General features: G+C 39.8%; 1 protein-coding gene across 1 annotated transcript; it reads right to left on the bottom strand.

Moving 5' to 3' along the window:
- Window positions 1-1,224: 1,224 nt before the first annotated feature.
- On the bottom strand, window positions 1,225-14,966 carry CLDN1 (claudin 1). The gene is made up of 4 exons (XM_028101091.2): window positions 14,535-14,966; window positions 5,722-5,886; window positions 3,415-3,499; window positions 1,225-1,678 (listed from the first exon to the last, which is right to left on the bottom strand). Exons 1-4 carry the CDS (start codon window positions 14,755-14,757, stop codon window positions 1,516-1,518), a joined length of 636 nt encoding a protein of 211 aa, XP_027956892.1. The 5' UTR covers window positions 14,758-14,966; the 3' UTR covers window positions 1,225-1,515.
- Between the last annotated feature and the right edge of the window lie 2,189 nt (window positions 14,967-17,155).

The following is a 17,155-nucleotide window of genomic DNA, read 5'->3' as shown; positions in this document are numbered from 1 at the left end:
TCTTCAGACACCAAAGCCAACACCTTTCCATTACATCATCTTGCTCAAGTGAAGTAGCAATTTTGTAGACAGGAAAACTAACAGCAATTGTTAAAATGGAACAGAGAACCAATAGCATCCTAGACACAGCTCATAGAAAGGAAATGGGCCATGAAGAAAGGAAGGTGCTGACCTGTATAAAAACATGTGCATAGGTTTGATTCAGTGACTTAACAGCCAACTGAACAAATAAAGACACTACTTAGGCATAGTTCATGTTCAAAGAATGAGCATAATATCAACTAATTAATACTCACACTGCCTCTACCAGCTGGTTAAGTATCATTATCTCATTTTGACAGATGGGAAAAGAGGAGAAAGATTAAGTGACTTGCTTACAGCTAGAGAGAGAATATCTGTCATCATATTATCACTACAGGAAGTCTTGTACTTCATTCAGACAAACAGATATATGAGCCATTTTTTCTCTAGAAAGAGGTAAACTATGCGATAATTACATATGAGAAAACAATACAATTGAGAGGGAGAAATGGATAGTTTGAGGGGATATACAACTGTGAATAAGTAGCTTAAAAATTCAATCAATACATCTGTGTTACAACACTTGGGAAAGCAGCATACAGCAACTGTATCAGACAAATATTTTCAAAGCAAACAAGAGAGTTGTAGGTCAGGGTACAGAAATCGTGTGGGAAGGTCAACAGGAATATATCATCTGGTCTTGCAGAAAGACATGCTCCCGAAGTTCTGATTTGTAAGAGATTCTTCCTGACTCTAGGAATTTTATTGTAGGCATATGAAATGTGTTATCAGATTCAAGATTTAAACTCAGCCTCATAAAAAAGAAGGCACAAAGGATGATGAAAGCACAGGCTATAAGATCATAATCAAAATACTATCAAAGAAGCACATGAAAAGAGCACATGTGAAGAACTGAAAAAAGTTCAAACGTGGTAAAGCAGATTAGGTCTTTTGTCAAAGACACTAAAAGCTCATGAAAGAGGGAAAATGAAATTCCACCTATTATACATGTGTCCATATAGAAGAAAAATATACCAAATAAACTGCTTTCTTAATCAATATAGAATTAAATATATTTTTCGTTTTTTTAGACATATTTTAAGTATACTGGTACCAACATAATGAGAAGAGCTTTTGCTATCTAGCTTTTTATAGAAAAACATATATATGTACATATCTATATATATAATTAAAGGACCCCTTCTCCCCACATTTGAGATGATTACTCAGTGGGAAGCAGTAATAAAAATGGAAAAGGCTTCCCTCCCTTATTGAGGAAAGGAGATAAAATAAGACTAAGCCATTTTTAGCAAAGCGTATTTTAAAAAAATATGTTTTTTTTTTTTGTTTTTGCATTTGTTTGCTGTTGTTGTTTTTTGCAATACCACAGTTCAGACTCCAGTAGTCAAAAGTCTAAGGTCCTAATGTCAATGACAGTATTTCAATGTCCATTTTCTATTTATTTCAACAGTGTTGTCTCCTTTTGCTTTTGTGTCACACGTAGTCTTTCCCACTGGAAGGTGCAGGTTTGGGATAGGGCCGTGGTGTTGGGTAAGATGTTGTTTTTCGGGGACAGGAGCAGCAAAGTAGGGCACCTCCCAGAAGGCAGAGAGAGGCGGCAGCCCAGCCAGTGAAGAGAGCCTGACCAAATTCATACCTGAAAAGACAATGCATTTGTTTCATCAATGAATCATTGGGAACTTTTGTAATATAATTAAGGAAGGAAATCAATATCGTATACATTATATATTTTTTTCCACTGGGGGAAAAAAAAAAAAAACCCTTGATCCCCTGGAGGAAGTACTCTAAGGTTCATGAACACAGACACACCAGAATGTTTACGTTGCAGTTGTAGACACTTTGCAATAGTAACTCAGGCAATATGGCCCGCAACACCAGGGTAATCACACAAATATTTCCGAAGACTTTACCACATGCAGGAGACTTGTGAAGCATGTTTCTGTATTTTAGAAGTTGGGTTTGGACCATGATTCCCAGGCTAAAACTTAACAATTATGCTATTGCCAAGTAGCAACCATATCCTATAAAGAAAATTGCTGGCAAGTGATGGAGACTATTAGAATTTCCAATACTTGATCCTAGGTACACGGAAATCAGAAACGTATGGTTTCGTAAAAAAGACTTCTAAACAATCCACGGACCATTCCAGATTAAGCTGATACAGCTTGGTGTATGGAGCCGAACTTCTGGGGAGAGGCTTTGTGAATGATGGCAGACAATAGGGCAGAGCAGGCCTAGCGTTGAGTCCTGATGCAAACTCTCTACTGCTGCACTCTTGGCTAGTAACTTCACCTCCCAACCTTAAATTTCTGCTTCTCTTAAAGCACAATAATCCCACCTGCCTCACTGGATTGCTTTCAGGATCATGGGAGACAATGTAAATAACACATAAACAGTACCAAGCAATTTATAAAGTGCTTTCACTTGATAATTTTTACTGGTAAAAAAATTAGCCTATTGACCTCTTGCAGTTTCTGTCCCTATGTTACAAGTCTTATAGATCTAAGGCTCCAACATGATCACAATCACTGCAGTAAATGTTCTCCTAGTGTGGGTGATTATATGAAAAGAAGCACACCTTATCTCTCTGACCACGGAGATTCTGCATCCATTCATGCTAGCACTCAACAAACAATAATTATGCCTTAAAGTCCTGACTCTGAATGAAGTTGTTAGGCTTTAATGATGCGAACACAGTGAGACAAAAGAGCCTTGACCCTGATCAAAGAGTGTTGTTACATGAGAGCCCAGAATCAGCTCTTTTATTTCTACAACTCATAATATAAATAAAAATGACTTTAGCAAAGCCAATTTTATAGTTGTGATGGAACATAAAATTTAAAAGTGGCATCTCAACTTGTTTTTTTTCATAAATAAGTTAAATTATGTTTTCCTAAATAAAATTAAACTATTGGGAATGAAGTTATATTCATTAACCCCTAGAGTAGTAGTATTTTTTTTTTCAATCAATCATAAACCGTGTGTTAAGTTACAAAAAAATCACTTAATTAAGTGTTGGAAGTATTGGGACATACCTCAAAAAGGAAATTTTAAATATGTTAACATCTTTATTGATATTTAAAAAAATGAACCAGGAAAAAGGTCCAGTATACAGTTGAAAGTACAGAGCTTGAGAATTTTCTACTTTTAAGTGCATTTTGTCATCAATATAGGCTGTTAAAGCAATTATCAAACTCATTTTAACATGAGTCACAGGCCTTTCAGATTATTTTCAAGTTTGACTAAAATTTCACAAAGTTCTACAAAGCAAATCTGAGAAGTTATGGCACTAGCTGAACTTTGCAGGAGATAAATAGGGTATTTTCTCTGACAAATAAATAATAAAATAGTTTTACGCATGAATAGCATTACCTGGCATTGACCGGGGTCATGGGGTCATAAAATTCTTGAACAATTCTATTGCCATACCATGCTGTGGCAACTAAAACAGCCAGACCTACAGAAATTCAAAACAAAAGACAGTTAATCACTATGGAACAATGAGCATAAATATACAGCCCATTAAATTTATAAGCATTTTACAAGAATTAAATCCCATCAATAGTGTTGACATTTTTAATTTAGTCAGTTTCAATTTAGACAATTTTAACTTAGGGAGATTAGAGATTCAGACATGGTTTATTCCAAACATTCTATTAAGACAGACAAAAATATTAGGTTGAAGTTGGGCATGGTTTATACTCTTCATGTCACCTTATTCACTTACAGTCCAAGGTCACGGGCACACATAATGCTTTTTTCCAAAACAATTCAACAGGTTGATGTCAATTAAGAGCTCCTTCAAAGATATTGTTACACAGCAGTGTACTAAACTACTTTTAATAAAACCAATGTCCTTATTAGTATACACAGAGTCACTTACAAAAGGGAAGATGTAAACCCTTCTACATTTTTCTTAACCAAAATTCAAAATTTACATTTCTGCAGGATCAAAAGGGAAGTAAACAACTAGATAGCAGAGAAGAGCAGGACCTGTCTCAGTACGGACCAGACCACCGAAATCCTACCAGCCCCCTGGCCAGACATGCCAGGTACTGCCTGGAGATTTGCTGAGGTGCCAAACCAGATCAATTTGCACAGCAACCTCTCAATTTCCCACGGATTTCATATTTCAGTAATACCACAGAAACTAGTCAACATAATTACTTCTATCATTTATAAGAAGTGTAAAATATCTCAATATTTCTTATCCAAGGAAATTAAATAACTTCTTTGTATAGTAATTATACAAAACCATCAATATAAACAGATTAAATATTTCCATGCTATTTCCTCTTTCTCTCCCCTCCCCCCACCAAAAAAAAAAAACTGGTCCAATCTAATTGCCTCTAATACTTGACAGAAAACACTACTGCTTTTGGCTGCTCAGATACACCATGAGAATGGTCTGGAACTTGACACCCTTACTCCCTAGGAAGTCCCTGAAACGGAAGTGGGGGTGCTGCAGTCACTTACAGGAGTTACAAGAAGGCAAGCAAAGGAAGGGTGCTATGCAGTACGTTTATTCACAGCCTTTGGGATCAAACCATTGGGAATAAAATGCCATTCATGCTTTTTCTGACAGGAGCTAATTTGAATAAACGGAAAGATTGATCCCTTTAACCAAATCTTCAGCAAAGCCACAGACTCTTTTCCTTCATTATTGGTTAAGTCCACATATGATGCTGGGCTAAAGGCTCCTAGAAAGTCTTTTTCCAAAGAGAAAATGAGAAAAGAAATTCTAATTCTACCTCTTCCCAGTGGTAGATTGTATCACTGGTCTCATTTTCAAAAACAATAGACTGCATATACCATATACTGTATATACGTTATATATAATGCATATAGTAGTCTATTATTTTATGTGTTTACACACACATACTATTTTATCTGCACACATACACACTACCTTATCTAATATAGTCCTTATAATAGGGTTTCATAATGGAACCATCCATGTCTTTTCCTGGTACTCATTTTCTCAAAGGTCACATATGTAACTCCTCAGTCAACACTTGAATAAAGAAACAAACACATATGTATTTTCTATGGAAAACATAACTTCATTCCTTTATCAAGGTTTTCTCTTTCTTAACTCATCTAACCTAATTTCCTGCCGTTCCAACCTCTACCTCCACTCCATTTGGCCTTTCTTTTCACTTGTCTATAGTACATCCTGTTTATTTGGAATCAGATCTGTCTGTCCGGAATGCTGTCCTCATTTTTCTCCAAGAATCCCAATTCCATCCGTTCCTCATAGACCTGTTTGATTCACACCTTCTTTATGTTCTCTGTCAAAACTACCCATCTTTGCCACATAATGTCTATGGGGACACTCCAGAAATTTTTTGAATTTTATAGAATTGTTCCTGAATGCTTGCTAAATAAAAAATATCTCTCTTCACCTGGGAGACTGCTTCTAGCAAATCAGCTGGCACCTGGAACCTCAATGAATAGACCTGCCCACCAGGAACACAGATATCAAATTTACATTTGGATCCTATTTGAGAATGTGAAAGTCAACTAGACTTAAGGTTTTTATGTCTTCAAGATTTTAAAGGAACTGAAAAAATCAACCCAAGTGTAACAAATCCAACAAAATCTAAGGAAACTCAAACCTAGGTCTTTACCCATGCCAGAGACAGATTAGTGAGGTGAAGGAGGCAGGGCCTCTCTTACCTGCAATAAGAAATATCACGCCCCCAATGACAGCCATCCGCATCTTCTGCACCTCATCGTCTTCCAAGCACTTCATACACTTCATGCCAATTGTGGCCACAAAGATGGCTATAAGGCCCAGCAGGATGCCGATCACCATCAAAGCACGGGTGGCTTGCAAAGTACCTGGTGGAAAACGTTTTAGAACATGTAAAATCACGCCTAGGCCAACAAGAGAAGAATGATTGAAGGCCACGTATATTTCAATAATGTATGGGAAAGATAAAAATGAACTAGGAGTCACAAGACCCCAGTTCCGATGATGTTTCTGCAGGTAACCAACACAACTTCCACTCCAGAGAAACAAACGCCTGGCTGCATGATGAAAAAGAAGCCCTCTAGCTCTCACAATGTATGTTTTCAATATGAACTTCACATCCTCTGGAAAAATAATTAATGATCTGGTTGAATAGGTTTAGCAGAACTAATACATCTTTAATCCTCACTAACAGAGTATTTTGATTCTGAAATAACAATCATATGTATTATCCTTAATGTTAAGCCATTTATAATTAAAATGGCTTACAATATACTTTGGTAATAGTCAACAGCTTTATACTCCAGTCGTCAAGCTGCAGGAAAAAAACAGGTGAATTTGGAAGATAAGTAATGAATTTCTCAAAGATTATCATGGCTGGATAAATAACACTTGTATCTCCAGTGACTGGCCTGGGGGTGGGGGATATAAATGCCATTTTCTTAGAACAAAACAAAATAACCTTTGAGATGTTACTTTGGAACATGGTAGTTTCATATTCAGAGATATCACCAGTGTTCAAAACTATTAAACTGTCATGTTGTAAAATAGCAGACAATAATTTAATATAGTATTTCTCAAGATTCCACTAATTTTCTCATTTCCTGTCATTGGTGTACTAAATCATGATATAGTCAGCTTCGGGAGATTATGCCAGTATGTTTCTTAAAGAATAAAAACATGACACTATCATTGTGGTATAAAAGCACAGATTTAAAGAAAAATGAGCTAAAACTACTCTGGTAAGTGAATTTGATTAATTCTAGATTTATTTCCTCCTTCAGGTAAAGATCATTATCTTATTGACAGTGTTTACATGTGACAATTATTTTTCCATGTATAAATAGTATTTACATTGTAACAAACCATGCTATCTTGGGTAAGCTACTTATTATTCTTTGGGACCAAGTTTCTATTATGTAAAGTGTGAATGATGATATCTCTAACCAGGAAGCTGGAACAATTTACTTCTTGATGGTCTTTAAAAGTGGCTGACATGATGGAAAGGATCTGTATCTCACTATCAAATTGATACCTAAGCTCAGTCTTATGATGCTCAGGGTTGAAAACTTACATTACTAATCATTACTAACTCTAGAGATTTCTAAAACATTCAATTTTAATTTTTAATATTTATATCCTTGCCATAACCAATCTCTGCTAAAATGACAATAACCTCTTTCTAAGAAGAATCAAAAGTATTTTTTTTTCTGTATTTGAGAGATATTTTGGAACCCAAGATACGTTTTTATTTGATTTAAGTAAACAGCAAAATGGAGACACTCCCCTTCCATATCCAGCTCCTTGTAAACACCTGGGGCACATGTGCACCCTACCCACACACTTCTCATAAGATTCCAGTGTAAAGAATTGCTGAATCAAAACACATGTTCCATGGGCTGTGGGTTTCCCAGGAACTGAAGCTGCTTATAATATTAGTGTAAAGCTTCTTGCTTGGATCACAAACAATACTGTGGCAAGAAGAGGAAAGTACCAAGGAATCCACCGTTATGGCATGTCCTTCCTTCTGATTTACGAAGAGTTTTTGCCAAGACAATCATTACATGACAGGAAATTGAAAAGTAAAATAACTAAGTTCTTATACACAACACAAATTTCAGATTTGGCCCTAAATGCCACTCAGAAGAAAGGCATTTCAGGCAAAAGAACGCTGGAAGGAGAAATACTAAAAACCACAAAGACAATCCACATGCCAGGAGGATAGGATGACTGTCCATCTGTTTACCTGGCACTGTCTTGGTTTTAAAATTACAGGTCCCACCTCCTAAGAAGGACCTGAATCCTGAACAAATGGGGACAGCTGGTCACTCTACTGGAGGATGACGGGATATGACAAAATGAGGTGTGTCTAGTGTGGTGGTCAGAGAGCTTAGATCCTGCTGGGCTTTGCAAGCTAGAGTAAGGTGTTTATTCTAAGTGTAATCAGAAGTCATTGTAGGGTTTTAAAGAAGGGGTGACAATATTTTTACCTTCAGTAGAGAGAGCACAATTAGTAAATATTCTTCCTATGCTAACCCTTCAAATACATATAGCCTTCCACATCTCTCAGCCACTTCTGCTGTTTTTCTCATAAACACTCAGTTTTCCAACCTATATTAATCACCGTTATTATTAATCTCTGATGTCTCTCCAAGTTTTCCATTTTGTTTGAGTTCTAGGGCCCCCAACCTGACCCAGCTCCTATAATAATCATTCTGATCTACACTTCACGTAAGAACAGCAGGGCCACCAGCCCAGCAGGTCTGAGCACTTGGATCACAAGGTATTCTTCACAAGGAGTCTACCAGGCCTCTCAGTCTCATGAGTCAGACTTGCACAAAACCACCCAGGCAGGGAGCACACACAGATAAACTACTCCAGGGCTCACCTGGGCTGATCTAACATTCATGATTTTCATCTCTGAGTTTTTCCCCTTCAAGTTCTCCAGGAAAGCACACGTGATTCATGCCATACCCATTTTATTCTTTCCACCTCTTTCACAAAGTTTCTAAGGGGGAACGAGGCAGATATTTTGTTCTGTTCACTAACAAAACCCCCTATGTTTTATTTCTTTACAGAATCATGACTTATTTGCATAATGCACAAAAAATAACGGAGGAAATGGGGAAAAATCCTTAGGAATCATATAAGCCATCTAGAGCAGCGGATCATGTTTCATTTTTAAAAATCTGACAAAGCAAGAGCATTATTTTTTTAAAGATTTTATTTATTTATTTGTCAGAGAGAGAGAGCACAAGCAGGGGGAACGGCAGGGAGAGGGAGAAGCAGGCTCCCTGCTGCGCAAGGAGCCCAGTTCGGGGCTCGATTCCAAAACTCTGGGATCATGACCCAAGCTGAAGGCAGCCGCTTAACCGACAGAGCCACCCAGGCGCCCCAAGCAAGAGCATTATTGTGCAAAGCAATATTTCTCATCTACATCTTGGCATCCATTGATTTACAAAATTTCTCTGTATTTTACAATACTGGATGGGCATCAAACACAAAAATCTCATCTTGTTCCACTGGAGACAGTTGGATGAATTCTTAACTATAGTGATAAGCAGGGGTGGGGGGGGATGTTAAAAAAAAACCAGTGTGAGAATCATAACAACATGAAAACTCACTAGTCAGGCATATGTAACAATGGATTACAAAGTCAAAGTAAGCAAGTGTTGTGTTACAAGTTATGAGGGTTTTATCTGGAGATAGAATCTAAATTGCACAGTTTTAAGCTGGAACCAGATGAATCCTTCAAATTAAGGTCTTATGGAAGCCTTTTAAGTCAGAGATCTAAAATATGTAATTGTGAGCTCGTTGATGTCTTGGGCCAGATATTTTTCAATCCAAAACACTAAGAACAGTACCTGGCAGGCCACATGGATTATTCAACCTGTGTTCAATTCATTCAAATTAGCACATATTTTTATTTTTTTTCAAAATTGCACTAATATGATAGGGAAATATACTTATTCTCTTGTGGTTAGCTTAAGCTTTGATATACTACTGAGAAATGCCTCCCTAGTGAGCCTGGAGATAATAAAATTTTGCTTTATAAAGCCAAACTTAGTTTCAATCATTAAAAGCCAGAAATTTATACAAGGAGGGAACAAATCATACTTTTTGCTTAACTTGATTTTTTTTTTTATTTTCAAGATTTTAAAATTCTGCATTGAATGAGCTTCCGAGATAAAATTTTTCTCCTGGTGGGATAATGATCAGCAGGGTACAGAAGTTGAGAAACATTTGAAAGCCACAAAATAACATTTTGGACCAGAGAGATACAGGACAGCCTTCTGAGCTGGTCTAATTGGATCAACTCAAGATGCAAATACTTTCCTTTCCTGGCTCTTTAAATTTGGAGATATCATTACAATATTATTATCACTGACTAAAGTGGTCTGTGGAGAAAATAGTTAGCAAACATTCAAGAAGTTACACTATTGTTTCCCATCATTATTCAGCAGTAGATAGAGGAGGCAGTCTTTTAATTATATTTAGCTAGACCCATAATCTTGAGATTAAAGACCCCCTAAGGAGTTCTCACCACTTTCAACCTGAAAGTATAATTTGAAAAAATACTTACAAAGATCTCTACTTACAAGACAAGAGATGAGTGAGAAGTTACTGATCTACTACAGTTGGGTTAATCAACATCAGTGTAAAGACAAGCACAGACAAGTATGTCAATTTTTTTTTCTAAAGATTTGTAAAAGTCTCACCATACAAGCAGCAGAATCTCCTACAAATACCTGACATTGTTATGCTACTTACAAGCCATATTGCTATATTATTACCCTATATAGTATGCATCAAACAAAGCTGATTTTAATTAAATCTGCATCCTCATGTAGTACCCCTTTGCATGAGTGGTTGCTTAAAAAGTATTAGATAAGTAAATGAACTGACCATCGGGTGACTAGAACAAAAATGTTCTCTTCTCTGTAGTTAAATGAGCTCATCACAGACTGTCACACAACTATACTCCCATGGCTTTTTCACTTGTACTCAAGTTCAAAGTTTCTTAGGAGTTCTCACTGTTAGGATTTCTATTTTATTGGTACATAAGCTGGTGGCCACTGGGTATGACCTCAATATACCACCCCACTCAGTAACTGAAGTGGTCTGGGATGAGGCAGGACTTTCCACTTTTCAGGATGTCCTGAGTAGTTTTGCTCTTTTATGTTTGTTCCTTAGAGAAATTGCCTCATGATTAAATTTATGCTTCTATATTACCACTTACTCATCACTCCGATCAAGGAAACCTAAACTATGCCACTTCTTCTTTGTTTTCCATCATGGCAGGAAGGAATCCACATTGGCACCTTATAAATTATCTTAGTTTTTTAGTTTTGGGTTAATCAACATCAGTGTAGAAAGACAAGCACAGACAAGTATGTCAATTTTTTTTTCTAAAGACTTGTAAAAGTCTCACTATACAAGCAGCAGAATCTCTGATAGCAAGAATCCCTGGGAGCAAGAATAGGGCCCAGCTTATGTTCGTTGAGTGGATGAATGGACCGTCGATTCATCTCCCCATTCCTCGCTTATAAAATAAGCCCTATTTTATTTCTCTTCAGCCCAGAGAAATCAAGTGGCTTACAGTAATATACATAGTTGGTTAGTACAAAACAAAGGTCAGAATTGAGAACTTATGACCTCAAGCTTGGATTTTTTTTTCCTACTTCCATCATTCCAAGAGTCAGAACTAATTGATGAAACAGATTCGAACACCAATGGTTCCTTGAACACCCTTGGGATGTAGCAGTATCGTGCAGTCTGGGGACGTGTAAGTGGGTGCCTTCCTCTCTGCCTTTGCTTCCAAGACTTTCAAGACTTTAAAATCCAAGTCAGTGATTTTGTCTCTTTGATTGAGCCTGACATCATGGGGAGAGTGCTGGGAAACCTCACTGACAACCAATACTCATTAAGCACACCTACACATATGTGGATTCATGCAAAGCAAGTTGAACAGGCTAGAGGAGCTTATAAACAAATTACAGAATCCCAAGGTTAGAGGAGACTTAGAGAGAGTCTAGCCTAACCTTCCATTTGTCTGGTGCTTGGATTTTCCCTACAACATTCCTACAAAATGCTTACTTCTCTCCTTGCGCACCTCCCACAATGCAACCTCCCAGGACAGCCCAATCTTTGGACAGCTTTAGCTATGAAAATCAAGCAAGAAGAAACAAACAATTAACTCAGTACCTAAAACAGGTGCAAGCTTGCCAAAAGTTTGAGAATTGGATCAGCAGAAGGCAAGATGTACAGTTTAATCCAGAAAAAGTCTGCTGCAGCGGTACCTGGCACTGCCCTTTGTATGTGCCAACTCTCAGCGGCAGGGGTCATCAGTGTGAATGAACATCTCATACTTGGGATGGAATTGAAATTGTCTCAGCCATAGTAAAACCACAATACACAGTGTAACATTCCCCCACCCCAGGGAAGCTTCTCGGTTTACATTTTCATAAACTGTTCTGCAAGAACCACCTAAAAAAAGCCCTGTTGTATCTCATTTCCTATATTGGTTTAAACATCCTATAACCCTTTATAAATGTCATGTGCTTTTTATAGCTGACACTAGTTAGAGCAGGGGATCAAGGGCTTTTAACACATCCATTGCCTTAAACCGTGATAAATTTCTGTATCTCTACTCTAAGATGCCAAGTGGGCTCCACTGGCAAAGTGAGCAAGATACAATTTCAGGAAACTTCTAGCCAAGCTATAAGCTAAAAGCACTTCCTGGTATGCAACCCTTTACAAGGAAAGCTACTTACATCTAGGAAATTCTGTTCTCTTCCAGACATCACAAAATTGCACCAAAACCAGCCAATGCATCACCACCCCAGGTCTCTACATCAGAGGAGAGTGAGGACCACTGCCCAGGCAGAGAAACAGAGACAGGTTCCCTGGGCTCTGTTCAGAGGCCTCCAGTGAGGTCATGGGCAGGTTGGGAGAGCACCTATGAGTCAAGGCTCCCTCTTCTGGGAATCAGTTTTGAGAGAAAGGCCTCAGCTCCACCTTGAATAAATCCTGGTTTTGACGAAAACAAAAAGAGGAATCTGATCTGGAGTTAAAAAGAATCATCAGGAAGAAATCTCTAAAATCTGTATGGGGGAGGGGGGGTTGTTTAGTTCTTCTACTACAGCTTCAAAAACTGTAACAGCTGTATTAACTAGGAATAAATCAAAATAAAACATTTTAACACATTATCGTGTATAGTGATGACCTGCTGGAGTATTTGCAACATGGATCAGTTTGGTCGTGGATTCTATTTGGTCACCTAAGGAAGTAAAAGGAAACCTATTTAAGCATATTGAAAATGAACTGTTTTGATCAGAAGAATCAGAGACCTCTCTGGAATTTCCCTTAAAACGTTTTCCATCTGCCAAGTCCTCGACATGACACCCAAAATGCCTGACACCATTTGCTTACACACACTTGTCTTTTCATGGGGAGATTCAATGATTATATAAAGGGGTGTACTTAATACACTTCTTATATTTGGTATAAAAGATCTTAATACAGGAGCTTTGAAAAGTTGAAGTGACAACCCTCAAACCACCATGCACATTGATGAACCAAATCCCATAGGTGTGCAAGCTGTTTAAACAGATGCAGAATAGATTTAATAACTCTAAGATGTATGGTTTTTGACAAAATCACCGGCCGGAGGTGGACAGGGCAACTGAAGGAAGCTTGAGCAATGGCAACATGGCTCACCCTCAGCACACAAGGTGGGCTGGTGGTCAGGCTTGTTTATCCAGGCAAAGACTAAGTAAGCTTTTCTTCAAGTTAGTTTGAGGGCATGAGAGACAAAGGTGTAGGGCAACTAACACAGTATCTCAAGGAAGGTACTCCGGCCATGAATTATTATGACCTAAGTAAGTGGGAATTTAATGAGTTTCTAAAAAGGTACGCATAATCTTTTACTTAAAAATAAATAAGTAAATAAAAGTAAAAAGGCCATCCTATCGTCCTTCTCCCTATAAGCCTTAGAAATATCACTCTCTACATAATTCTTTTCAACTTGACAGAAGAACGGACATCCGTTACACAGACATCTTCCCTTAAGGAAGATGGAAGCTTGGAGAAGACCCACCATTTCTCTCACTACCCTCCTCCCTGACTGAGCTCTGCCTTCAGCAATTGTCTCCTCTGCTGCATTTTCTCCAGTGCCTTCATTCTCCTTCATATTATGAGGGGAGCTTACTTAGAACTTTTCTTTCTTGCCACCCCTTTCCACCTGCCACCAAACTTCACTTTCCAAAATAAGGCTACACAATCTGCCTCCTCTGCACACTCCTGGCCTGAAAGCTAAACCCTTCAGGGGAATCTCAAGAGGCTTCTTGAAGGAGTCATGGAAGAAGATGCAGAGGAGCCTCCCCATACTTACTGGATCTTAAAAATCAAAAAAAAATCAAAAGATTCAAGCTCAAGTGTGAGTAGTAGACACTAGGTTGGGACATTCCATGTAGAAATGTGACTTTTACTATGAAAACTCAGAGTAAAGATAGATTTACACCCCCCCCCCAATTTACCTAAAACTTTAGGATTCCCTATTAATTAAAGAATCCGGAAAAGCCGCCAGGCTCCAAACTTTTCAAAGCATACTGTTTTCTTGTCCAAACCCCACCATTCTTCAATTTACACAGAATCTTACAATGTCCAGGACAAGCCTAAGAACTCAAGTTGGAGGTTGGCCTTCACCCACTCAATCTCCACCTCACTGTCATGGGAATTAAAGATGAAACCACACCTAGAGGAAAAGTGTCACCTGGCGAGTTAGAGGAAAAACCAGAGCTGAGGCCAGGGCTTCTCTTTTCTGAAACCACAGTTCTCTCGCTTCCTCACGACAAAGCACGTGATCAGAAGATTTGATCAACTGAAGTTTCATAACCACATAATTACACCACAGAATCAATTGGTAGCCACTACCCCAAAGCGGAGCCACTGCCGGGGGGGGGGGGGGGGGCTGGGGTCTCAGGTTCACGACCGTGGGGGTGGGGAAGGCACTCACTGCTCAGATTCAGCAAGGAGTCGAAGACTTTGCACTGAATCTGCCCGGTGCTCTGAGACACGCAGGACATCCACAGCCCCTCGTAGATGGCCTGGGCCGTCACGATGTTGTCCCCCGCGTAGGAGTAAATCTTCCACTGGGGCAGTGCCGTGCTGACAATGCATCCGATCCAGCCCAGGAAGGCCAGGATGAAGCCTAAGAGCTGCAGCCCCGCGTTGGCCATGCCTCGCTCGGGCGCCCGCGCTGGTTCAGGGATGGCAGGTGCAGAAGGCGGAGTTGGCAGGTGCGCACCGGGGACTCTCCGGAGTGACGGAGCCGCGCGAAGGAAGTTACTGCGGAGAGCCCTGCTCCCTGAGCTACCACCGAAGAAGCTCTGGGTCCGTGTCCCGTCTGGGTCGGCGCTGGAGTCGGGACGCGAAAAGCTGCGCTACTCCCAGGCTCCGGGACTGAGACGCCAACCCTCTGGGCGCCGCGATTTAAAGCAGCTCCGCCCCCGGCCCGCCGGCCGCCGTGCAGCGCCCCCTGGCGGTTTCAGAGCGGCTCTCTGGGAAAGCGGCGGGGAGGGCGGGAGCCCGCGATGGCAAAGGGGTCCTAGGCAGGAAGGTCCGCCTGAGGTGTGGGGACTCCCTGGGGAGCATCAGATCTGAACAGTGCTCCCGTATTCATCCCTTATCCAAAAATGACTTTGTATGTGGAAACACTAAAACTTCATAACGATGAAAAATAGAGGCCTCAAAAGACCCACGGTTTCATCTGCAACTTTATTTCACTATCTTATTAAAAGGCATTTGCTATCTAGCCCCAGGACACCCTCCCCCCACACCTCTCTCTTTTGTTCCTCTCTCTACCCCCCTCCTTTTTCCTCCTGTTCCCTTCTTCTCTTCATGGTCTCTTCTAGAATCATACATTTCTGCCTGGGTTGTAAGAAATCTTTGTACTTTATAGATCAGGAAACTGAGGCTCAGAGAGGAAACATGGTTTTCATAAGATCACACAGCAAGTTAGTAGCATATCTATACTTGGTTCTCAGACCACTCTGCTTTCCACTACATCTCAAATCGACCGGAATATATACCCTTTAATCTGTCATCCTTATGAAAATGCAGCCCACCCTCCCCCACCCCTACACACACACACACACACACACACACACACACACACACACACACACTAGCCTCTTTCCTGCAACAGTTTGTCTTAGAGCAGTGATTACTTCTCAGAGGGATCTGGCCAATGGGTTCACCCCGTGTCCCAAAGGGTGTTTTATTAACGAATTATCCAACAACCATTCATCAAATGTGAGAGCATGTAAAAAGTCTTGCCCCCGCGAAAAGAGAACTGCGCTGGGATTTAGGAAGTCAGCAACCTGGTTCCATGTTTTGCAGTGACTGGCTGGGGCCACCCCCCTCAGGTTTTAGTCTGGCTGAGCCTGTAGTTTCCCTCTATGGGTTTCTAAAACTTCCTTCTTCGTAGTTACCCAGAAGTGATCTTGTGGTTTGGAATAATTAAAATGTTTTCCCAATTGCTTTTTGTGTGCGGTTTGAATGTGGTGGGAGGAGATGCTTCTATGATTTTAGTAAAAACAGAAGTCCATATGAGGCAGAATAAACATGTTAGGAAGAAAACAAGATATGTTCCCATATTTACTATGAAAACTGCCAGTTTGTAACAAGGAAGGAACTGAAAAAAAGTTCAGACGGTGAGTGAGAGGAATGAAAACAAACTAACTAACTAATACTTGGGAGATGCTGATGGAGAAAGGACAAGTGGGCTTTGCACGTGGGGGGCAGGTGGTACGTGAGAATCTCTGTACCTTCTGCTCAACTTTGCTATGAACCCAAAGCTGCCCTTAAAACAAAGTCTATATAAAAGTAACAACAACAACAACAACAACAACAACAACACACACACACAAACAAAAACCCCACCAACCTCATTTCCACCTGGCTATCTCCAGATAGCCAAAGGACCAAAGGACAGATCTGCAATGAAATCTGGGGACTAACAATGAAGAGGGACTAACTACATGAGCTGGATGAAGAGGTTTCATTCGGAGTAAAGCCGCACTAAAACAAGGGAGTTGTTCTCCTTCTGAAAGTCTTCTCAGACCCCAGCAATTCTCCCAGTCAGCTTTGAAGGGCAGGACCACATCCAGGTTGAGTCCTCAGAGTCTGAGCCTGAAGTTAGTAATTCTTTCTAGGTCCAGGTGGATGTTTTGTGGGCGCCTGGGGGTGTGGGTGAGGGGTATCAATCACATTTGATCCGTGTATTCCTCGGGAATATTTAGCTCAAAGGAGGTTCTCAGAATTTGCTATAGGGCTAGACCATTACCATGGGAATCATATAATCTTTTGGTGGTGGTGTTGTTCCAGTCAATTCAGAATTAAGACTGTTCTTAAATTATTTTTTCCTGGTTGCTTAGATTGGAATAATGAAGTCAAGATTTGTGTTCAACGGATAGACTTGTTCTCAGATCCTTTTCGTCTGCAGGAGGACCTGTTTCTCTCAACCTACAGTTTGTAGGGAATTGAAAGTATGAATTTTGTGGTCAGTATGGTCCTGTGTTTTTGTTTTATTTCAGGGCTGTGTGAGGCTGATTACTTCATTGCCCACAGCCTTGT

This window comes from Eumetopias jubatus, unplaced genomic scaffold (genome assembly GCF_037043125.1).
Source record: "Eumetopias jubatus isolate StellerSeaLion01/CBP00866 unplaced genomic scaffold, mEumJub1_p1.0 scaffold_1, whole genome shotgun sequence".
Classification (NCBI taxonomy): Eukaryota; Metazoa; Chordata; class Mammalia; order Carnivora; family Otariidae; genus Eumetopias; species Eumetopias jubatus.
The sequence above is the reverse complement of the archived record's forward strand: the minus strand, read 5'-3'. Positions and strand labels throughout refer to the sequence as shown.